This window comes from Asterias rubens, chromosome 21 (genome assembly GCF_902459465.1).
Source record: "Asterias rubens chromosome 21, eAstRub1.3, whole genome shotgun sequence".
Classification (NCBI taxonomy): Eukaryota; Metazoa; Echinodermata; class Asteroidea; order Forcipulatida; family Asteriidae; genus Asterias; species Asterias rubens.
In genome coordinates this window covers 6,739,916-6,764,230 of record NC_047082.1, presented here as the reverse complement: position 1 = coordinate 6,764,230, position 24,315 = coordinate 6,739,916, and the positions used below count along the sequence as shown (strand labels likewise).

General features: G+C 39.1%; 1 protein-coding gene across 2 annotated transcripts in view; it reads left to right on the top strand.

Annotated features, from left to right (window-relative positions):
- The first annotated feature begins 4,901 nt into the window (after positions 1 to 4,901).
- LOC117304859 (probable ATP-dependent RNA helicase DDX43) overlaps positions 4,902 to 24,315 on the top strand; it is a 30,058-nt gene continuing 10,644 nt past the window's right edge. The window contains exons 1-13 of one of the 2 annotated variants that reach the window (XM_033789482.1): positions 4,902 to 5,195; positions 6,383 to 6,438; positions 11,777 to 11,918; positions 12,714 to 12,738; positions 13,576 to 13,640; positions 14,480 to 14,561; positions 16,624 to 16,721; positions 20,891 to 20,946; positions 21,557 to 21,675; positions 21,937 to 22,047; positions 22,959 to 23,032; positions 23,255 to 23,322; positions 24,068 to 24,168. In XM_033789482.1, the coding sequence (XP_033645373.1) occupies positions 5,015 to 5,195; positions 6,383 to 6,438; positions 11,777 to 11,918; positions 12,714 to 12,738; positions 13,576 to 13,640; positions 14,480 to 14,561; positions 16,624 to 16,721; positions 20,891 to 20,946; positions 21,557 to 21,675; positions 21,937 to 22,047; positions 22,959 to 23,032; positions 23,255 to 23,322; positions 24,068 to 24,168 (1,178 nt within the window). In that variant the 5' untranslated portion in view covers positions 4,902 to 5,014. Of the gene's footprint in view, positions 5,196 to 5,529; positions 5,568 to 6,382; positions 6,439 to 11,776; positions 11,919 to 12,713; positions 12,739 to 13,575; positions 13,641 to 14,479; positions 14,562 to 16,623; positions 16,722 to 20,890; positions 20,947 to 21,556; positions 21,676 to 21,936; positions 22,048 to 22,958; positions 23,033 to 23,254; positions 23,323 to 24,067; positions 24,169 to 24,315 lie in introns of those variants that run through there. The other variant, XM_033789484.1, reaches the window with a different exon arrangement.

Below are 24,315 nucleotides of genomic sequence, written 5' to 3'. Positions count from 1 at the left end.
GTCCAATATTCCTGTACTTAAAGGCACTGTACACGTTTGATAATTGTCAAAGACCAGTATTCTCACTTGGTGTATCCCAACATATTTATGCATAATTGAAAACTTGGGCTCAAGTCCTCATCGAAGTTACAAGAGAATAATGAGAAAAAAGCCTTGTGTGCTTTCAGATGCATAATAAAAGGCTTCAGCTGAAGTCTTTAATTGTTTGAGTGAGACATAACGTCTTTCTCAAAAACTGTGTTACTTCAGAGGGAGCAATTTCTCACAATGTTTTATACTATCAACAGCTTGTATTCATAAAATATACTTGTATACTTTAGAAAACAAACATGATTTATACTATTTAATACACGTATTCCAAAATTGATGTTCAAAACATCGTGAGAGCAATATTTTTTGTCTATAGTTGAGGCAAAAGCAATTCTTCATAAATTTTATTATAATTTTGTGTCAAAACTTAAAGGAACGCGTTGCCTGGGATCGGACGAGTTGGTCTATAAAAAGCGTTTGAAACTGTATATTTGTATGTATATTATAGGCATATTTGTGTAGAACGATATATTCTACTTTTACAACATCTTTCTACCCATATGCATTTCATAACAAACGGTTACAGAACGTTTTTCAAAGACCAACTCGACCGATCCATTAGGCAACGTGTTCCTTTAAAACTCACAGATTAGTTTTAGGCTGTGACCGAATGAGTGGCTACAGCTATGGCTACAGCTGGATGTCAGCGTCACCATGCATTGAGGTATAGGACAACCTTAGCAACACCCTTAGCAACAGCCATAGCCGCCAATTCAGATTCAGGCTTATACATGTTGTCAATAACAATACACATCTTTGTGCAATTCTTCTTATTACGTTAAAGCAAAGCAATAGTTAGCAAATCCTGTGAACAGCCACATTTTACCAAAGTTATAAACTACTTATGTGAGGTTAACAAAGTGCTTCCTCTAGCCTTCATTGAACTGCTGTCACACTTGACTTCAAAAGTTTGTTTATATAACATATACCCATACAATTTAAATTATCTGAAAAGCGCTATAGTATTTGCTTTGTCTGAAAACTGTCAGCATCCTCAGAATTATGGACTTTAAAAAAAGATATATATATTACTTAATGCAAATTCTATTGTATTTTTGTTATGTTCTTACATACATATATATTAAAGGCAGTGGACACTATTGGTAATTGTCATAGACTAGCCTTCACAGTTGGTGTATCTCAACATATGCATAAAATGACTAACCTGTGAAAATTTGAGCTCAATCGGTCATCGAAGTTGCGAGATAATAATGAAAGAAAAAAACACCCTTGTCACACAAAGTTGTGTGCGTTTATTAGATGGTTGGTTTCGAAATCTGAGGTCTCGAAATCAAATTCGTGGAAAATTACTTCTTTCTCGAAAACTATGCCACTTCAGAGGGAGCCGTTTCTCACAATGTTTTATACCATCAACCTCTCCCCATTACTCGTCACCAAGAAAGGTTTAATGCTAACAATTATTTTGAGTAATTACCAATAGTGTCCACTGCCTTTAAAAATGTTATCGGTTTATGTTTGGGTTGATCGTATGTGACTTCCTTTAGAGATGGTCAATATACTCAAAGAATAATATCTAGGAACTTATTTTGGATTGAATAAAGAAAAACTAACTAGGGCGGGGCGTGAATAAACGACCTCTAGATTAACGTGCCAGCGGTATCCTTATTTTGTCAATATCTTTGTTCAGGGGTGCCAGTCAGAAGCCATACAACCCGTTACTGCCCTAAAGCCAGGGATCACAAACATTGGCCTAGCGATTGCGAGTTAGATTGTGTGATAGAAAATCTGCGGGGGGAATTCCGTGTGGCTGATGCAGAGAAATAACCGCATTCTCAGACTTGAAATCAAGTCTAGGGATCAGACCCAAGTTTACCATATAACATGGGAAGTGGTAGCAGAGTCATAATGGGGATGTGAATTATTGCTGAAATTGACTAGGTGAAATTTGTTTAATAATTTTGCCGACGAACAAAGAAAGCGCCACATCCTGATTCCCATTCTAGTTAATTTGTCTTTGTTCAACCCCATACTATTTATGAATTTACCCAGTCGGTGTCCCTTTTGGTTTATTGCTTGATACAAATTAAGTGGTATATGCAAATATTGATCATGCCTATACATTAACTGAGTTTGAAATGATCGAAGATTTAACAGGTGTTTTAATATGTTTCTAAGAACAAATCTGTTTTTTTAAAAGGTTGCTTCAGGGTTTCTTAAGGAATAAAAATAAATATATAATTCTTTTTTCAAACTGTAAGGTTTGTTGTCAAGTTTTTTTGTTTTGTGTTGGAGTTCTTGTTAATGAAATTGATTTGGCAGTGGCGTTTATGGCAAAATGTCTCCAGTGACATAACATGGCGCTAACCATCCATTTTACCCCATGAAACATTTGATAAGTAAATAGTATACACATAATGAATGTTTATGAGTGCAATGGTGCAAATATGTTCATGAGTTGAAAGATGGAATGTTCTATTCAACGAGGCGGAGCCGAGTTGAATGGAACATTCCAGCTTTCAACGAATGAACATATTCGCACCATTGCACGAATGAAAAACATTCATTATTTGTTTTATATAACATCCAAGTAGATCTTTGTCATTTTGATTGAAAGATACAACTTTCTAAACAAACAAAGCGTAGGCCTCCAATTTTTAATTGTAGAAGACGACTGCTAGTAATTTTACTAATTATGCCTTGCTGCGTTACCGAAGACAACGCGCACGCAGTGATGTTTTTACTCAGCTTTTTCGTTCCATCCGAAAAGTACCATTGCACGCTGCCAGCGTGCAATGGTACTTTTCGGATGGAACGAAAAAGCACGGTGAGTGACTCAGCGTGCAATGGTACTTTTATTTGCTATCACGTGACGGACAATCCTCCAATCAAACGGCAAGGATCTGCTTGGGTGTTATATAATATACACATAATGAATGTTTATGAGTGCAATGGTGCGAATATGTTCATGAGTTGAAAGATGGAATGTTCTATTCAACGAGGCGGAGCCGAGTTGAATGGAACATTCCAGCTTTTAACGAATGAACATATTCGCACCATTGCACGAATGAAAAACATTCATTATTTGTTTTATATAACATCCAAGTAGATCTTTGTCATTTTGATTGAAAGATACAACTTTCAAAACAAACAATTTCAACTGTAGAAGCCGAATGCTAGTAATTTTACTATGCCTTCTTGCAGTAACACCTGCTGCGTTACCAAAGACACGCGCACGCAGTGATGTTTTTACTCAGCTTTTTCGTTCCATCCGAAAAGTACCATTGCACGCTGCCAGCGTGCAATGGTACTTTTCGGATGGAACGAAAAAGCACGGTGAGTGACTCGGCGTGCAATGGTACTTTTATTTGCTATCACGTGATGGACAATCCTCCAATCAAATGGCAAGGATCTGCTTGGGTGTTATATAATAAGGCCTATCTCCATCTCCATCGGTTCAGTCAGCAAAATATCCTGCCGGATACAACTACGCTAACTTGCGCACTGCGTGTGGAAATAGACTACAGCCGACGAGAGTGAGTTCCAGAGTTTAACAGTTGATACGAAGAATGAATCTTTGAAGGCCCGAGCTTTATGGCTGACTTGAGTGAATTTTTGGTTGTTTCCCCTTGTATCTCTGGTATTGGGCTGAAGTTGTGAAGTGGAATGTCAACCAACCCATTTTTCATCTTGTAGAGCATACATAGTTTCTGTTGATTTCTTCTGTGCTGTAGTGTGTCCCATTCCAAGTCATCTAGAAGTTTTGTAACAGTTCCCGTATCCCTTTTGTAGTTTCCTGTGCAAAACCTCGCTGCTTGGCGTTGGACTCTTTCAATTGAGTTTATGTTCTGTTTTGTTGAGGGATCCCAAGCGGATGCAGCATATTCTATAGGAGTGGTCTCACTAAGCTCAAATAAACAGTTGATTTCACTTCACTGTTACAGCTCCACAATTCCTGCGGATAACATTCTGCACTCTTTGAGCTTTCTTGATGGACTCCTGAACATGGATGTTCCAGCTAAGGGTATTATGATATATGACAACCAATGTATTTTTGAGCTGAGACGCTGTCCAAAACTTGATTGCAAAATTTGTATTCATGCTGGGGTGGGTTTCTCTTGCCTATGGTCATGGTGCAGCAGTTCATTGACCAAGTGTCTTGCCAGGTTTCCAGGAGTTCCAGGTCATTATGCAAAGTGCTGGTGTCCCCATTAATCATAGGAATTGGTGTAAAGCATGGCAGTCATCTGTGTAAAGCCTGGTCTGGGAGGTGATGTTTGGCAGGTCGTTGCAAAAACAAAAGTGGACCAGTGACAGTGCCTTGTGGCACACCAGAAGTGACGGCTGCTGGGAGTGATGTATGTCCATTATCTACGACTTGTTGTGTGCGCCCTGTTGGCCTAGGCCCTAGACCCAGTGACTGGGCGCTATTTAGATTCCTTTTTTCAAAATTTTGACATTATCGGTCATAATTGTCAAAATTTCGAAAAAAGGAATGAACGATAATGTCAAAATTTCGAAAAAAGGAATCTAGCGCCCCAGTCACTGGGTCTACCTAGGCCCCATGAAGCACCTTTGAAAAGGGTTTGGTACGTTTTGTAGCACACCACTTTATTATAAATCTGTGCTACAAAAAGTACCCAGACCCTCTCAAAAGTGTAAATCTGTGGCCATTGTGTTTTATGCTACAAAAAGTACCTAGACCTTTTTTTATTATTATTTCGACTAGCCTCAACTTTTTGACTCTACTTTAAAGAGTCCAAGTAGTTAGAACTTATCTTATTAGCGGAAATCGGCCACTGAAAATCAACATCGTGTTTAGTCTGCGGCCCCTTTCCATTTCTCCCCTCATTATTGCACATCAGTACCTAGAATCACCTACTCCACGTGTTATATAGCTAACGTGATTGTTCAATCACACCACGATCACGTATATCAACAGCAACACACGTAACGCGCAGCATGCATGCAGCACACTGTCAATATTCATGCGGCAAGCAAGATGTCGAACTTTGAAAGAAATGGATTTGAAAATCGCATTCAAACTCAAGAATACCGGAGTAATGGCAGCGGCAGGAGTAGGACGGGATGGAATTCCAACACAGAGTCGATACCCATTGACTCAAGGGATGTTGGTAGAATAATCGGTGAGACTGAGAGATCGAAATTAATAGAAATAGGGGTTTCCAAAGTTACCGAAAGATAATTTTATTTGGGAAAAGTTTCCGTATGGCGCCACCACTTTTTCATTCGATATGAAATAATATTGTATTTAATTAACCTCAATGAGATATCCCTTTTTGTAAAAATGAGTGAAAAAGTGGTGGCGCCGTACGGAAAGTTACCCCCTCCGGGTCGCATTGGCATGGGATGGGGCTACATGGATCCCATGGATCCTAGCCCCACTTGTGTAGTGGGGCTACATCCCCTATGGATCCTACCTCTACCTGTCTCCATGAATGAAAGTTGTTGTAACATGGAGCTATAGACCACCCACAAGCTTTACTCCTTTAAAAAAGGTTGACATCTGCAAATACAATTTACAAAAAACCCAAATGCAGACACCAACCAACATTTTTTTTTAATAATGGGGGAAGGAGAATCCTTCTCCTTTGACCTTGGTTATTTTGGAGAAGTATCCAAAAGAGTTTCAATTCTGGGCCATTTATTATTAAGCAACTGTAAAAAAAACAACTAAAAGCTTTGTTGATCTTGTACAATACTGATTGCAGACTGGCAGAAGGCGGTTAAGTGTAGAGTTTGTTTAGTTAGATTAATATTTCTTATTCTTTAGATAAAAGGGAGGGGGGTGCATTGTCGGAGCAACTTTGCGCCGATGGGGGGGGGGGGGGGGGGGGGGAGAGATGAGATTGAGATGAGATGACTGGCAAGGCAATCTGTCAGAGCATTGAGCTAGGACCAAGTTACTCCTAGAAATTATTATCATGAAACATTTCTTGATTACGAGTAACGGGGAGAGGTTGATAGTATTAAACATTGTGAGAAACAGCTCCCTCTGAAAAGTAGTTTTCGGGAACGAAGTAATTTTCCACGAATTTGATTTCGAGACCTCAGATTTAGAATTTGAGGTCTCAAAATCAAGCATCTGAAAGCACACAACTTTGTGTGACCATGGTGTGACAAGGGTGTTTTTTTCTTTAATTTTATCCTGCAACTTCGCAATCGATTGAGCTCAAATTTTCACAGGTTTGTTATTTTATGCATATGTTGAGATACAGCAACTGTGAAGACTAGTCTTTGACAATTACCAATAGTGTCCAGTGTCTTTAAGACACCTAATTACAACGTTTATCATGTTTATTATGAATTCCAGGTAGACAGGGCAACAAGATCCATGAGCTTCAAGATGAGAGTGGTGCTATGATCAAGGTGAGTAATTTCAATCCAGACATTACCCAGGGGTGCTTCTTTCCATTTTAACCACAAGTGTCGGATAATGTGTTTTCTGGACTGGCCTCATCGTGGACCCAAACAACTCCGGAGCACCCTAAATTTTTTGCTGGCAGCGGTATGGCTGACAGAAATATCCACCCATTACATTGTGTAATGTAATAATAATAAAATAATAACAAACAACGCTTATAAAGCGCCTTACATCCATGACTGGACCCCAAGGCCCTGTACACATTAAAAATAGCTGCAAACAAGAGCAAAAATTACCAAAGAGCATAAACGATTTCTAAAAATATAAACCACATAAATGGACCAGCCAATAATTAAAACCACAAACCGCGAAATGTACGCCTCAGGTACTGGTAATCATGCCTTGTACATGTATTATCCCTTTATAAATTTGGGAATTGTAGTGCATTCTGCTCAACCAGCCAGGCTCCAAGTGGATAATACCCATGCCTACATCCTAACAGAATGTGAAGGGGGTAACCCTGTTCCAGCCAAACGAGTAGGTGGCAACGTGCCCCTGGCATGCCTGTTGGCAGTGGATTTGGGTGGATAACCTAAATCAGTTAAGTGTAGCCCAACCCTTTAGTTACTGTTCCGCCCGAAACCGCCCGGTCGTATCGTCATTGTTACGCCCGAAACCGCCCGGTCGTATCGTCATTGGTAAGCCCGAAACCGCCTGAGAAACCGTCCGTGTTTTCAATGCATTAACCAAGCGCTTTGATAAATAGCGCCCTCACGTGTCATACATTGATAGAACAGGCGGTTGTTCCCCTATCCAATGCAATGAAAACAAAATACTGTTGCTATTGAAAAAAATGACGTCAGCTAAGTTCAAAGGTCAACTGTCGAAAAATTGTGGTAGAGTTTACCGCACCGCGGCGTGCGCGCTGTACAAATTATTGGCTAAACATGGCCGCCCCCATACCCCGACTAACGATGCAATAAACTTTGCGTGTTGTGTACATTATTTTGACGACGGCGAGTTTGGAGAAGTGTAACATTACAGGTAAATATTTAGCCATCATTCACTTTATTTTTTGTGATATTCAAAGCGGATCCTTCAAAGCTTCAAATGTTGAAAGAGGCCAATGTTTTTTCTGTCTTTCGACTTTCGTTGAGTAAAAAAATACGGTCGCCGTTTTTTCTTATGTTGTCATGGTCGTATGTTTACAAAACAATGTTTGGGATTTCACGTTTCCATGTTCTTATGTTTGTAGTAAAAGTGCTAGATACTAGTTTTATCATCCACGAAACATGTTTTTCCCCCTAAATTATACCAAGTTACTTTTTTCATTGAAATGGGTGTTTAGTTTAGCTTTGCCTTTACTTTAGTAATTCATGAATTTCAAAAATCACTAGTCCCAGTATTTTTTATTAGCAAACACAATAAATTATAAAAAACATTATTTTATGAATAGTGGTTTGGTGCAATTTTGAAGAATGTTGTTTAGGGGTTTTGAGTTTTATTCACATACATTTTTATCTCTTCACATTGTGAACACTAAAAGCCATGAAAAACAAACATTTATTTTTAATTTTTCTCATTTACTGTATTCATTCAATCATTGAAAACATTTGCGTTATCATCATTCAAAGGTCAAGTATCGAAACATTTCGATCGAGATCACCTTCAGTCGAGTTTACGGCTACGCACCGCTGTTCAAATATTGGTAAACATGGCCGGCCCTTCCCGACTTACATTGGACGATGCTCTGCGTCTTGTGGTGGAGGATTCTGATGACGATGATGACAATTTGGATCTTCGGATGGATGCTAGTGACATTGAAGTTTCACAGGTAATTATTTTGCCATCATCGACTTTCTTTGGTGACTTTCATTTTTGAAAGATACTACGTTTACAAAACAACATCCTGGATTTTACCTTTCCATTTTTCTTATTGGCCTATTTTTAGAAAACATGCGAACTATACTAGTTTTATCGTCTACAAAACACCCTTTTATTTCCTAAACTATACCAATACTTTTATCATTGAAACGGGTGTTTAGTAATTTCAAAAATTAACATGAAATCATTAGTTTTGGACATGGATTGAACCCAAGATTATTTTTTAAAATTAGAAATCGGCTCAAGTTCACTGCAAGGTGATAAAAATCCCGCCGTCAGCCATAAACAGAAAGGCCTGTTGCTTCGAAATTGACATTACACAATTGAATTAGGTAGTTTAGATTCAAGTATAAATGGACAAAATGGAAACTTGCACACCTTTTTTTTGTTTTCTTTTTTTTCTAGATTGTTTCGAGTAGTGACGAAGACAGTGATAATGACGTAGTTGTAAACCCTGAAGATTCTCCCGATAGTGATGAAGATGCCCCTGGACCAAGTCGGCGTAGAGGCGGGAATGGTAGAGGTCGTGTTGACAGAGGTCAGGGTGGCGGTGCTCAAGGTGGTAGAGGCCGAGGGTGTAATGGAAATGGAAGAGGAAGAGGACGAGGGCCAAGAAACAACAATGGCGACACTGCCCCTCCAGCAGGATGGTCCAATACCCTGACTGCGCCCATCATTCATCCCTACAACGAAACCCCGGGGCCCCAGTGCAACCTTCCGTTTGATGCAAAAGAGTTGGAGTTTTTGCTCTGCCTTGTTGGAAATGGCTTTTTTGATATTTTGGCCCACAATACAAATATGAATGCCATCTGTAAAAGGCCCCCAATCATACCAGATGCCAACAACCAATATGCTACGTCTGACAAGTATTGGAAACCAACTGATGGTGATGAAATGAAGGCCTTTGTTGGTATAAATATCCTCATGGGATTGAAACAAGTGCCAGAGTACAACGACTACTGGAGCAATGACCCCATGATGAATGACAGCTACATAGCTTCACGCTTGTCTAAGAACAGGTATGAGAAATTGTCACAGTTCTTTCATTGTAGTAATCCAGCTGACCCCATCGATAACAATGACCGCATCAACAAAGTGCGTAACTTTGTTGAAACACTTGATGAGAACTTCCAACATATGTTGATCCCTGGACAAAACTTGTCCGTAGATGAAGCGATGATAAAGTACAACGGGAGACTTTCATGGAAACAGTACATGCCCAAAAAACCAACGAAATGGGGAATAAAATTGTGGTTTTTGTGCGATTCAATGACTGGCTATTGCTAGACATTTCGTGTCTATACAGGACGTGCTGCCAACACAGACAGAGTACGAGACTTGGGTTTAGCGTATACCGTCGTGATGGAACTTATGCAGAACTATCTGATGCGACATCACCATCTGTTTGCAGATAACTTTTTCTCATCTTTACCTCTTGTGGAGGATCTGTTTGCTGCTGATACGTACTACTGCGGTACATTGGGGAAGAACAGGGTAGGCATACCCAGACAGCTGCAGAATGTGCGTTTGCAAAGATATGAGAGTGTCAAATGGCAGAAAGATCATTCTCAAGTTACTGTAAATAACTGGAAAGATAAGAGAAATGTGTACACCATTGCAACCAATAATGATGGCAGTGATGTTCAGAGGGCTCGTACAAGGTTTCGACAAGATGAGATGATTACCGTTCCTTCCGTCATTGCTATGTACAACAAGTACATGGGAGGAGTTGACCATTGCGACCAATACCGTTCCTACTATAACGTTGGACGAACAGGGAGACGTTGGTGGAAGTACTTGTTTTGGGGATTGTTCAACCAGGCTCTTGTGAATGCCTTCATCTTGTGGGAGTTGTCATCAAGACCGCATAAGAAAGAAAAGCGGAGCTGGTCACTGAAAGCCTTCAAGACGTCAATTGTTCATCAGCTGATGGATGATTTCTCATCGCGTAAGAGAACATCAGTGGGTCTTGTCAAGCGACCTATTTCTCGAACCCTGACAAAAGATCTACGCCCTGGCCACCCCCTTGTTCAGTTTGGAGATAGAAAGCGCGTATGCGTATGCTGCAAGCACAATGGCAGGATGACGGAAGGCAATCTAGCAGTCCAGACCACATTTGGATGTTCCACATGCTCAGTGAACTTGTGCAAAATCAATTGTTTCGGTGAATGGCATACTGAACAATGAATCCTATATTTTGTACCAACATGTACTTTGCACAAGGATATGTTCATTGTTATAGTTGCTGCTTTCGTGGGGGACACTAAGACGCATGTTTTATGGTAACTTTTCAAGCCGGGTAAATTCGAGCCATAGTCAGTGTTTACATGTATTTGTTACGAAAAAGTGTTGAGTAATTTTGGACCAATGTAAACAGTGTGTAAAAAGACTAGAATGTTAGGTCAAAGGTCAACTTTATCAAATGCAACAATACCCAGGGATAAATTCATTGCTGTATTTACTGTTTCATGGGGGACACTGAGACACATGCTAACTTTTTCAAGCAAGATAAATTCAAGCAAAGTCAGTGCGCCTTTGTATGGATAAAAATTTAACGTGTTCAGTAGTTTTGGCCTTTTCAAGGTCAAAGGTCATTTGTGATTTTTAACAAAACATCCCTTTACCTAACCAAATCTGCAGTGTGTTATATTCACTTGTTCATAAGTGAGACTAGCTGATACATTGTACCTATAAAGTGAGTTGACCATTGCGACCAATACCGTTCCTACTATAACGTTGGACGAACAGGGAGACGTTGGTGGAAGTACTTGTTTTGGGGATTGTTCAACCAGGCTCTTGTGAATGCCTTCATCTTGTGGGAGTTGTCATCAAGACCGCATAAGAAAGAAAAGCGGAGCTGGTCACTGAGACTAACAAGAGTGCCAAGCTAGGTTTTTTATTGTAAAACTGGATTTTTGTATTATTTGACACATTTCAATGTCAAAGGTCAACCCTGGGCATAAGGTTACTCACTAATTTTGCCTTTTTTGTTAGGGTACTCATTCCACCACTTCATGAAATACATAAAAGCTGATGAAAAAACACAGTAAACACCAGCAGATAGGAATGTTGCAAATCATATTGTTATTTCAAGATGTTTGAAACTCAAAAGGTCAAAGGTCAATTATTGGAGGTCAAATTGAAAAAAAAAATTCCTGTGAGTAAAAGTATCTTATGGTCTACCAAATAAATAAAACATGTAACACAAGATTATTCACAGAAAAATAAGTATACCGAGTTGTTTGTTGAGAGTGGTTTTCAAGTATATTATATAGGATTCCATCAGTGAGTAACTGGCCATTGTATACAATACGTGCAGTTGCTATTGGGTTAAAGTGGCTGGCCGGCCTTGTCATGTTAGGTGATCTCCCAGAAAATAAAAACAGTTGAGGTTGAAGGGAATTCCTTAGGGCTCTAAATCTAACCAACTTGATTCTGTTTTCCCCCTTGTTAATGCAGGTACCAAGAGATGTTACAAATGATGATGGGACAATCCCTGTGGAGCTACGAGGGACAGAAGAAGCTATCGAGAAAGCTAGATTAATGATTGAGGAGCTTCTAAAACCACCGGACAATTATCAACCGCCCATCGCCTTATCAGGTGCACCATTCAACTATAAATTCCTTCCATTCCAGTTTAAAACTCACAGCTTAACTAATAAGGTGTACACAAAGTTGTATCAGTTTCACGATTAATAATGATCCAAAGTACGAACTGATTTTTAAGTAAAATCTGAGTTTTTATAAAAAACTGGAAACGGATGTTTCGCAATGCTTTAGCTGCTCTCTGCAATGGTGGGTCATATTGCAAAGATATGATGTAGGGCGTCTAACCTTGCAAGTATCGCCTTGAATACACACTGCCAACAGAGCTATGATTTGTTTTTGACAATTTCTACAAGGTTGATGCAGGGCTTGCAGAATATTTACTGGACCAGAGTTTCTTTTGCAAGACCAGATTAAAAAAAGAGTTGAGCAAGCACTAAGAGATGATCTATATCAAGCATTTATTGATACTCAACATGGATCATATAAATTTATCAGACTCATTGATAATATTTTGTTCATAAAGATTTTACACAATGAGTTTACTATTATCCTTCAATTGAAAAACACAGATTTCCGGATTTGTCCGGTCACAAGTCGTCTGGTTTGACACTAAAAACACTGGCTTCGGGCCTGCAGACCAGTGTTAATTTCAAGCCCTATGTACAGTTATAAATAGGGAATCTGACATCTGACTCCAAATTAATGTGATGGCTAATATCCATTAAGATTGGTGATGATGTCCGATGAATTGGTACCAACAGTGTGTTGCTGTTTTTGATTGATTCCATCAACTTGAAACTTGTAATTTTTCGCTAATTAATTTTTTTCTTCTTCTTTTAATATACAGCTCCACCGGAAAACAAAGTGCGAAGGTAAGAAAGGTGTAACTAGGTTCACCCATGAATGTCAGAGCAATTCCATTGGAACTCCATCTTGATAATTTCGTGACGACAGACACCAGAAAGGCATGGTTTCCAATGAATGTCAATTCAGTTTGAAAATTAGCTCAGAACTCTATAGATTGTTGATATCTGTGGCTAAGATAACGAGTACAGTCTTTGTAAAGGTATCTTTGTTTAGGGTCAAGGTAATTTGTTTTCTTTGAAAAGGGAACTTTCACTGGAAGCACTTGCACTGGAAAGTCTTAAAGCGCATTTGAATATCTTGGAGGGGCAATCAAGGCTATGGCCCTCTAGAACCTCTAGAACCCTCTAGTAATTTCAGGCCTTGAGTCAAGATGAACTTGCCTAAAGATGGATTGCACATAGCATCATTGTCCACCATGTTTGATGATAAACATTGGAAAAGTTCACGCCAGTACGCACTGCGCACAACTCTCAGCCAATGATAGCCTCTCAATGGTATTATGTTTAATCAAAGATGTGGTCAATTACGTTATGTGCAATCCACTTATATACAGGAGTTCCTCCTAGAACCACAGTCGGCCCTTATTACCTATACTATAAACTATGGCAATATTTTAAAATAGTTGAGTATTCTGAATGTAGTTCACCTTGATGTCTTTCAGACCGATGATAAACTGGCAAACAGCTTGTGCTATAAACTATGGCAATATTTACCTTGATGTCTTTCATACCGATGATAAACTGGCAAACAGCTTGTGCTATAAACTATGGCAATATTTTAAAATAGTTGTGAGTATTCTGAATGTACATGTAGTTTACCCTGATGATTCTATTGTCTTTCAGACCGATGATAAACTGGCAAACAGCTTGTGCTAATGCTGCAATGAATAAAATGGAGAAATGGCAAGGTAAGTAGAGGTTTGAGAGTCTAGTGCTACAAGTACATTGGTGTATCATATTCTGGGTTTGAATCCTGGGGCCAATTTCACAAAGAGCTAAGATTGATCGTAACTGCAAATCAATCAGAGTTGCTTAGAAAATTGTGATGTCACAATACAGATCACTATTGTAATACTGACAATTTGTCTAGTTGCGATGAATGTTATTGCTTTGTGAAATCAGCCCCTTGGCCCCGAGTTCAAAAGTTGGCTTCAAAATGGTTTATTGTTTTGAGTACAGATTTGTGACAAAAGAACAATTTGGCATGTAACTCATTACATTTTTTGATTCAATTTGTTTTATCTGGTGTATAATTTTAAAAAGTGGCTTGAAAGATTTGCAATTTGCTTTGGCGAGACTTTCTTTGGCTCAATGCTGCAGGTCTGGTCGTGGTTTCCCTCCTGGTTCAGATTTCTTCCCATTATTGTTTTTAAATGGTGTTATTATTATTGTTTGATTAGCTTTTACTGGATATGTGCATGTATTGTTGTGTTTACATTGTCTCTGCTGCGCCTTGAACATCTGTAAAGATTGATTTGGCGCAATACAAATACCTACTATTGTTTATTATTCTTATCACATATATTGCACTACTTAGTAATGCCACATACAAGTTGACAATGAATTTGACTTGGTGTTTATGGCTTACTATCTAATCAATGCACGCCCATTTAATTATTCTTATGCTGATGTGTTTTTAAGATCAACAACTCTTCCCCTTTTCCATTTTAATTCTGCCATCTCAAATCAGTTTCCTGGTACCAACATTAATTTTGGATCGTTTATTTTGATACTTTTTCTTCACCAGATTATCCAAAGCTCACCAAAGATTTCTACATTGAATCACCTGCTATAAGAAACATGAGCGAGAGTGAAGCGCAAGAAATTAGGTGAATAAGGGACTTTAACAATCTCTAATGTACTTGAGGACATTTATGTAGAATTTTGTTTCTTTCAAATGCTTCAAAAGACTTTTAGAGATGCTGACATCTTGATTTGATTGTTTCTATTTAGTAGTCTGACTCATATTTGGTACAATGAGAGTTAGTGTTTATCATTGGTACTGAAGACAAAATGTATACCACTGGCCGAGCGGTTAAGAGCACCAGACTCAAGCTCATGTTGTTTCTGATCAGTAGATAATGGGTTCGAGTCCCGGTTGTGACCTTGTGTCCTTGTGCAACACACTTCATCATTATTGCTGCATCCTTCAATTAGCACATTGGTCCCATGTGTTGTGTAATGCATGTTCAAGAACCAAGTGGACTTATCGTAAAGAGAAGGGGTTTGCCCCAGTGTTTCTGGTTTTATCGGTTGCATATTGCGCAAGAGCACTTTGTAAACCATTAGATGGTGCTATGTAAATTAATATTCATAAATACCTCAGACAGTTTCGCTATTACTATTGCTGGAGAGCGCGTCACGTGGGTGTGTATAAACCTTTGTTTATGACCAGTAAAAAGTGTTAATTCATGGGCGTGACACACGACCTTGCACCTGTTCTTTTTAAGACAGTTTCTTCATTCCTATTGGTCGAGAGCAACGGCTGAAACAGTTGTGCCACATCACGCGATACGCGCAACGCGCACAGCATTCCCTTATAAGGAGTTGTTTACTCGAGGGCGACGGAGGTCTTCACCATTTCATAGCTGTAGGGGTGTTGTGTTGAAAGCAATCATTTAACAATTATCATTTTTGCATTGATTTTACTTTTTGACCAAAAAGTGATGATGTTTTTGACCGAAAAGGTTAAAATGAATGGGAATCAAAGTGTGTTGAATCAGTTTTCAACTGGTGGTTTAAACCCGCCGAGGCCTGGTTCTTGATAATTTACCTGGGACTTCGTCTCGGTAGAATTATCAAGAACCAGGCCTCGTTGGGATTAAACCACTAGTTGAAAACCTCTTCACCACACATTGATTCCCTTAGTTCTCATATTTAAAAAATAGATACACAAACCTTGCAGGAAAAAAGGCGCTTTGATATGCCCATCAGGTGTGATAAAGCACTATTAGACCCGGTAATATAATATGGAAATATTGACTGCTATGAGGGGCACAGTTGAAATTATAGGCCCAAGGTGATGTCAAAACCATGACTATGCCCGAAGCAAAACCATGACTATGCCCGAAGCAAAGCTTCGGGCATAGTCATGGTTTTGACATCACCTTGGGCCTATAATTTCAACTGTTCCCCGAATATTAAGCAGTCAATATTACTTTTATATACCAAATAATATAGATTCTTCTAATCTGATTGGTTAAAAGATTTCATGAACTGGGCCTTGATTTTGAAATGTATAAAGTGTAATAACTTACCAAAATATTGCTTCGTGTTTTTCATTTCGCATTCACGGTAAAATATACCAATCCAACACCACTGGGTAACAATCCTAGTACGAGAGAATAGATGCCGCCGACAGCAAAAGCACAAAGCAGCTGATAAAATACGCCGTAAAAATCTTTGAAGACTATCCAAAGCTCATTAACAACCACATGAATCAACCTGATGTTTCTGTTGACGTAGATGAAGTCTTGCTTCAGCCATTTTACGTTGCGAGTGTGGCATGAACACAAACAATTAAATTTCCCACACAAACAACTGAAAGGTCGTCTGCGAATAAAGGTCACAGCTATAGTTCATGTAGTTCGCGCCGTGACACGACGAATGTATACAATGCATCAAACACTTGCGCGACCTACATGTAGGAATACAGTGTGTTGAGACGGATCCATTATTTTCCAGGGCGGGCATAGTCGATTGACTATGCCCCGGGCATAGTCAATATGGCGTCATCTTGAAAGAAAAAGCGGGCATAGCTATTTCCATGACTCCGTTTTTAACCAATCAGATTAGAGGATTCTATATGTGAGGTATATAATAATATATACAATATTACTAGTTGGTGCATTATTTCTGATAAAGTAATGAAGGTTTCTTTTGTCATTTTAGAGAGATCATGGGTGTGACCATAACAGACGATTGTAAAGATAACTCCAGACCAGTCCCAAAACCTGTCAGAACATTTGAGGAAGCATTCCAGGACTATCGTAAGTGAACTGTTAATGAGCATCAAGGCAGAGCAGTCTGGCCAAATTAATAAGGGAATCAGTGTGTGGTGAAGAGGTTTTCAAACTAGTGGTTAAAGCCTAACGAGGCCTGGTTCTTGATATTTTACCGAGACGAAGGCGAGGTAAATTATCAAGAACCAGGCCACGGCGGGTTTAAACCACTAGTTGAAAACGGATTCCACACACTTTGATTCCCATTCATAAATACATTTTTGGTCAAAAAACATCAACAAACGGGCCAAAGTCATAGTGGAAACGCCATAATCGTACAAGCAGCGTGGTAGCATCATGGTGAGATCTCTGTGGTTAATAAAAACGCAGCACCGTCGACAAAAATTTTGAAGTAGAAAACCGCTAGGTCGGCATTGGTCTTGGTGTTTTCGTCAGTAATCGTAGTGGCATTGAGTCAGAAACACTTTTTACGGAGAAGCAGTAAAGTTGGGCTGATTCTTCAATTTTCCAAATTGCTTGATTTTGACGGCGATCATACCCCGACTTGATAATTTTTTTGAGATCAGGGTGATTGGCAGGATCTAATCAAGGTCATAGTGCTGTTTGAACAGGGTAATAGACATCACGACAACTCGTACTAGAAGCGTACTAGAGGCGTATTATGGTCAGCACCAGCATAGTGGTATCGTCCTACAGTCTTCTAGGTTTGTGTAACAATGTAGTATGATCCTGTACGTCGCAGCGGCAACGAAGTAGAAACGACTGCTTTGTCGGCATTGCTCTAAGTGTAACCGTAGTAGCATCGAGTCAGCAACGCTTTTGATGTAGAAGCATCGCAGTACAGTCTTGATTTAGTAATCTGCAAAATTGATGGATTTTGACAGCGATTGTGCTCCGATGTGATAATTTTTTCAGATTGGGGTGATCGGCCATGATCTTCGTATGGTCGTAGTGCTGTGTGAAAGGGGTATTAGAAATAATTATTTGTCCCGCCCTTGTTGTAATGCTGCTGGATCTCTCTTGTAAAGGAAACCAGTCATCTGTACATGGCTTGTTACATGACCATAACAATGGCCGGTGTGGCGGTTTCAACTTTCCGCCGTCTTCAGTTTTCCGAATGACCAAATACGGTAACATTACGTCATGCGATGCCTGCGCACAGCAAGCAAAAGTAGTCAATTTTTAGTGCTGTATTGAGTCATCCGTGTTACTCTCCGGTAGCTGTCATGGCGGCGTCCACGAGTACAACGAGCGGCGAACGCGTGGATCGTATGAGAGAATTTAGTGTGGCACAAGCAGTGTGACCTGCTTACAGCTGTACGCATGAATACGTGTAAAGATGGGGCAAGAGAATGTGACTAAACAGAAAAGAATCGTAATAATAAACAATTTGGGGTCACTGAGAGAACTACAGTACTCGCCAGGGTACTCGCGGCTGTATTTTTGTCTGGCTACGTCACCCGGAAAACTGAATACGCCGGAAAGCTTAAACCGTTCCAACAACGTGGTGAAATGTCCGGCTACGTCACCCGGAAAACTGAACACGGCGGAAGACTGAAACCGCCACACCGGAACACTGAAGAAGGCTACCAATAAAAAAACAAGGTTTCCTTTTTTTCTTTTGCATTTAATGGAGATGCCTAAGAACACCAGGGATCATGACAACTGGTGGACCTAACAAACAGTTTTCTCCTGGCCAGTTTTGCGAAAAGCATCAACCCCTAAGGTCCCTGAGGGGGAAAGACGAGGTAGTTGTGAGTTATAGAAACAAGAAAAACAAAAAATGCTGTAGAGACCCCAAGTGTCACTAATTGTACTGAAAAACTTTTGTGAAATCTTCCAGTCGTCAGTGTCTATTAATCTACTAATCAAATCGGCCTGCTAGTTCTCATTACTCGGGATCCATTGGACATCCAATCTACTGAAATTGTGTATGCAAGATGATTTGTTCTAGTGGTGCGAACTACCAACTTCTACAAGTCTCTCTGCACGTTGGCTGTCAGTAAACACCTTGACCTCGGAGTCTTTAACAAAAGGCAGAAAGGAATTTAGTGCAAATAGAATTGTATTAAGTTCTCTCCAAGTGGAGCTTTCCAAACACTCTTCTGTTGTCACTAGTTTATGGGCAAAGTAAAAATCATTACATACAACTGCCCCTAAAAACCCAGCTGCGCTTGCGTCGCAACATATGACTTTGTTTACATTAGGGGTAGAAAGAGCTTGACGCTTACTTAAAGCCATTATACACTTTCGGAACAGAAAAATAAATAAAAGTTCACAGATTTACAAATAACTTACAGGGTTTACAGAAGGTAATGGTAAAAGACCTCTCTTGAAATATTATTCCATGAAATGCTTTACTTTTTGAGAAAACATTAAAACAATTATCAATTCTCGGCAACGAGAATTACGGATTAATAGTAAACACATGTCATGACACGGCGAAGTGTGCGGAAACAAGGGTGGGTTTTCCCGCTATTTTCTCCCGACTCCGATGACCGATTGAGCCTAAATTTTCACAGGTTTGGTATTTTATATATAAGTTGTGATACACGAAGTGTGGGCTTTTGGACAATACTGTTTACCAAAAGTGTCCAATGGCTTTAAGAAACTACAGTTATCTTACCAAAACATTAATTTAGATTTACATTGATTCTATTGCATCATCTTCGTCGACTGATTCAGCAATTCTAATCTGGCACTGCCTGGTCATGAGTCTAGTTATATTGCAACTGACGGGCTGAGAGAGATTATTTGACCTACGAATGAGGGCAACATCCTGAAAGGCGAGAGCTATTACAGATATATTTTTGTTGAGTTTAACAATTGTTCTTTCTAGAACCTGATGAGTACCTGACGTTTGTGTCCCACGTCATACCTAGCACTCTACACAAGTTGCTCTTTGTGTATGTTATAAACCAGCCTAGCAATAAGAATATCCATTCTGACTTGTTTGGCTATAGTTTGAGCTACACATAAGACATAAGAAATAAGACATAAGAAAAACTTCAATGATTTCCAAAAAGAAGAAAAGGCATTGCACACATAAGTTCTAAAAAGCACCACACACATCAAAAATAACAACAGGCAGATACAAAAATAGCACAATATACATGTACAATGCACAAAGAGCTTTTAAGAGGTTTGACTTTGTGTTGTTTGTTGACTTTGGAACAAAAATGAGACATCATCTAAATACAATGCTACTAAGATACCAGAGGTTCGCCAATGTTTGATGAGAGGGCTCAGCATCTTAGTGAAAAGCTATAGGGCTTATTAATATTAGAACAAAAAGTGATCAGCAAATTTGAAATATCTAAGGACTCCATCGATTATCCATGAGAAACCTATATATTATTTATATTTAGGGAAATTATCAATATGATGATTACCTGATTTCAAGTCAAACGAAAACAAAAGGGCGTCTTGGGAACAGTATGGAGACCTCTTTACCAGTCGTCCATTTTGAAATGTACTTTGTTTGAGTTTGTTGAGTTTACTTAGATCATGGATCAGTCTCTTCTTCCCAGGGGATTGGTAGGCTACATACAATGGACTAGATACAAAAAGATGGCGATTCTGTTACAATGATTCTATCAGATGAATGCAGTCTAAAATAGATTCGGTAACAAAGGCACACTCTAACAATGCATTTTTTGTTGTACCTTGGGGAGGCTCGATTACAAATGGTATTCTGTACCCCTCATTTACAACAGACCTCACCCTTGGTGAGGCTCCAATGTCAAATCAAAACTGAACGTTTCTTGTGTACACATTGCCATACCCAATAGCTGGACTAGCTCTCGGGCTAGGACTAAATTTGGGAAGTTAGTGCATTCTGCTCTAACAGCCAAGCTCCTAGTGGATGATAACCATGCTTACATCATTAAACCCTGTTTCAGCCCCAGGAAATTGCCCTTAATATGCCCCTGGTGGCAGTTGATTTGGGTCAACTTGAAGTACATGTTGCCCTCACCTTGAAGTAGCCGCCTATGGCATTGTGATATTAGTCGATCCCGCATTAAATAAAATAAATATTGTGTATGGAACTATTCTATTTAATTTGGTTGGTTGTTTGTCTCATTAACTGTGTCAAGTAAAAATAAGGTTGTAGAAATTTAGAACAATGTTCCCAAAGGGAGGAAAATTCCAATTATTTCTTAGCGTGGGATTGATTTTGCTCTGTTTTGTTTCAGCTGAAATCCTTCGTGAGATCCGCAAACAGAAATTCACAAAACCTTCAGTCATACAGGTAATTATTAGCATCTGTACAAACTGACATGATTTTTTTTACATACAAACAATGTGATCTGTTTACAAATACATAATGTAAAATGTTTACTTTGCTTTTAGACCGCGTTCCCACTGGATCCACAATTGCGAGATCGGGATTCCGCATCAAGATTAGTTGCAGGCGTGAAATTGCGGTCGCGTTCCCTCTTGAGTATGATCGCATATTGATCCCCCTTTTCGGGAACAGAAGTGGGTTCAAAAGAACACTGTTTTGCTAGCAAATAGCGGGGTCTGATCGTCCTTTGCGTTTCCACTAGACTTTTGATCCCCCATTAATCAAAAAGGGCGATCAGATCCCGCTTTAATCCTACTCCCAAGGAGGATCAAAATTGCACGGTCAGATCCTGATTGCCCTCGCGTTCCCACTGGAGCTTATTTCTCGAATTTGGAGATCAATGCGGGGTCCAGTGGGAACGGGGTCTTACCAAACAAAATCCAGATTCTCAATCTACTATTTGTTGAACTGAACATTTAGTTTATACCACTATGCTGGAACTTGCACCATCTATGTATGTAAGGTATTGTTGTTTGATTTTTAAAATGTTGACCTATTTGCTCTATATGAACAGTCCCAAGGATGGCCAGTAGCATTAAAGGGTCATGATCTGATTGGTATAGCTCAGACTGGAAGTGGTAAGACCCTCGCCTTCTTGCTTCCAGCTCTCATCCACACTGACCTTCAAGAAACGTAAGTCACTTTCACTTTCGACACAGGTTTACAGATTTACATTAAACTTACATGGTTTAAAGATAATGATGGTAGATTGCTTCCCTTAAAGTATTACTTGCTGAGGTGCTGTCGTTTTTGAGAAATTAAGAAAACAATTTTCAGAAAATAATGTTAGTCTCAGTGAGACGAAAAATAATCACAAACAACTTTCTCATTGCTGTAGATGCTGGATAATTGCAGGCATTATGTTTTACTTTAAAAAAATTCTCCCTTTTTCAGACCAAGAGAGCAGCGTGGAGGGCCAAATGTGTTGGTTCTATCCCCAACTAGAGAGTTAGCCTTACAGATTAAAGAAGAAGTCAGCAAGTATTCCTACAAGGGTATCAAAAGGTGAGTTGGCTCCATAGTTACCATTTGTTCTTATCTTAATTGGGTGTTGTGTGCCTATCTGGGCTTAAAGGCAGTGGACACTATTGGTAATTACTCAAAATAATTATTTCTTGGTGACGAGTAATGGGGAGAGGTTGATGGTATAAAACATTGTGAGAAACGGCACCCTTTGAAGTGCCATAGTTTTCGAGACAAGTAATTTTCCACGAATTTGTTTTTGAGACCTCAGATTTACAACTTGAGGTCTCAAAATCAACCATCTAAACGTACACAACTTTGTGTGACAAGGGTGTTTTTTTCTTTCATTATTATCTCACAACTTTGATGACCGATTGAGCTCAAATTTTCACAGGTTAGTTATTTTATGCATATGTTGAGATACACCAACTGTGAAGGCTAGTCTTTGACAATTACCAATAGTGTCCACTGCCTTTAATTTCATATAGCTGCTTATAAGCAGACTATTTTGCTTAGCAGAAATGTCTTCTGTTTTTGAAGACAAGACAACATCCATCTAAATCCATATCCTGGTTTAGCTTGAATTTGATCGATTCAGTAGTGCATACACAACCAAACTGATTCCAATCAACCATGTCGATGTTGAGTGCCCGTAGCCTGCAATACTTCAAATGGTTTCTTAAAGACAGCTCAATGACAAAAATTACACATACAGAAGCAGAACATACTATGTTGACGTTAATGTTTTGCACAGAGGGCTAGCCAGTGGGTGCTTTTGACTTCCCTGCTAATGCAGCAATTCTGGATGTACAGTGTACATGTACCCCTGTTAAATAAGGACAGACTGATGATTTTGTGTTGTGCACAAAACAATGCATTCATAATTATGTCTATGAATGCTGTAATGTCGCCCTTTATAAATCTACCTTCATGTCTTTTATGCAATTTTTTAGTGTGTGTATATACGGTGGTGGCAGCAGAAAAGATCAGATCAATATTGTCCAGAAAGGAGTGGAGATAGTGATTGGTGAGTGCTGACAATTTTTTATTCTAATCGAAAAAATATCAAGTAATAAACCACAAGAAAAAATGACTGGGTAAATTTTAAAGTAATATCGGGTTGTCAAGAATCATTGACTAGACTGGGACGTGAACCTGGTACCTCTGGATTTATGTGCCTACACTCTACCAAGAAAATTAAAATACCTCAACCAATTTTTCTTCTTATTACTATTTTGTTTTCTTTCAGCAACTCCTGGCAGATTAAATGATCTTATCATGAATGGTATCATTGATGTGAAATCAGTCACATTCCTGGTAAGTGATGCAAGGACTAATCTGACTCTATTCTGTCTTGTTTGTAACTTAACACATCATGCATGTGCAGTATTGCAGTATGCACAAAGATCATGCTGTTTTCAGCTTAAAAAGCTTGCATACGTTTGTGTATTATTTAACCCTTGATCATGTACGATGTCATTGCCTAGCAGTTTAGAGCGACGAATTCAAGTTCTGGTAGTTTTAGTCATCGGTGTGGTTTTGTGACACTTAAATGGGTAGCTGCGAGGATAAAGTTTGGTATTGTGTATGATAAAAGCCTTTGGATCACCACGGCAGCCCAGGGCTGTATACTCCCCAGGGAGCTGAAAAAGATGACAGGAATTTTATTGGCCCAATGACCAGGTCACCAATGTAAAGCGCATTGATACACTATTGTTAAACGCGCTGTATAAGATTTAGTTCTATTTGATATACTTTATTTTGTCATTCTAGGCCACTTTCTACAACTAAAACTGATATTTTTTATCATGGGCCAATCTACAAAGACTTCAGATTTATTTTCACTTTGTATGACTCTTAGTTCTGTTTAGCAAAGTGTAATGTCACAAAACAAAGAAAGGAAACTTAGTTTGGTCCCTTCCACATTGCCTAACATGTGAAGGAGACTTGTATGTTCAAATACGGTACATGCAAAACCTGTATGGGGTTAAATTAAGTCTAAAGGTTTTTGTTTGACAAAGAGTCAATCCAGTAATGTGTATTTGGAATTTTGTTGTCTTAGATTTTGGACGAAGCAGATCGGATGTTGGACATGGGATTCGAACCTCAGATCATGAAGATTCTTCTAGATGTACGACCAGACAGGCAAACAATCATGACAAGGTACAGTAAGAAAAATAGCAACAGTGCAAAGTTACACACTGAAAAAAACATTCCTATCTGGAACTAATATATAACAAGGAACACTCAAATTGAAACTAAGTTGAAAACCCAGAAACCAATATTACACATATGCTTCATCCAAACGAT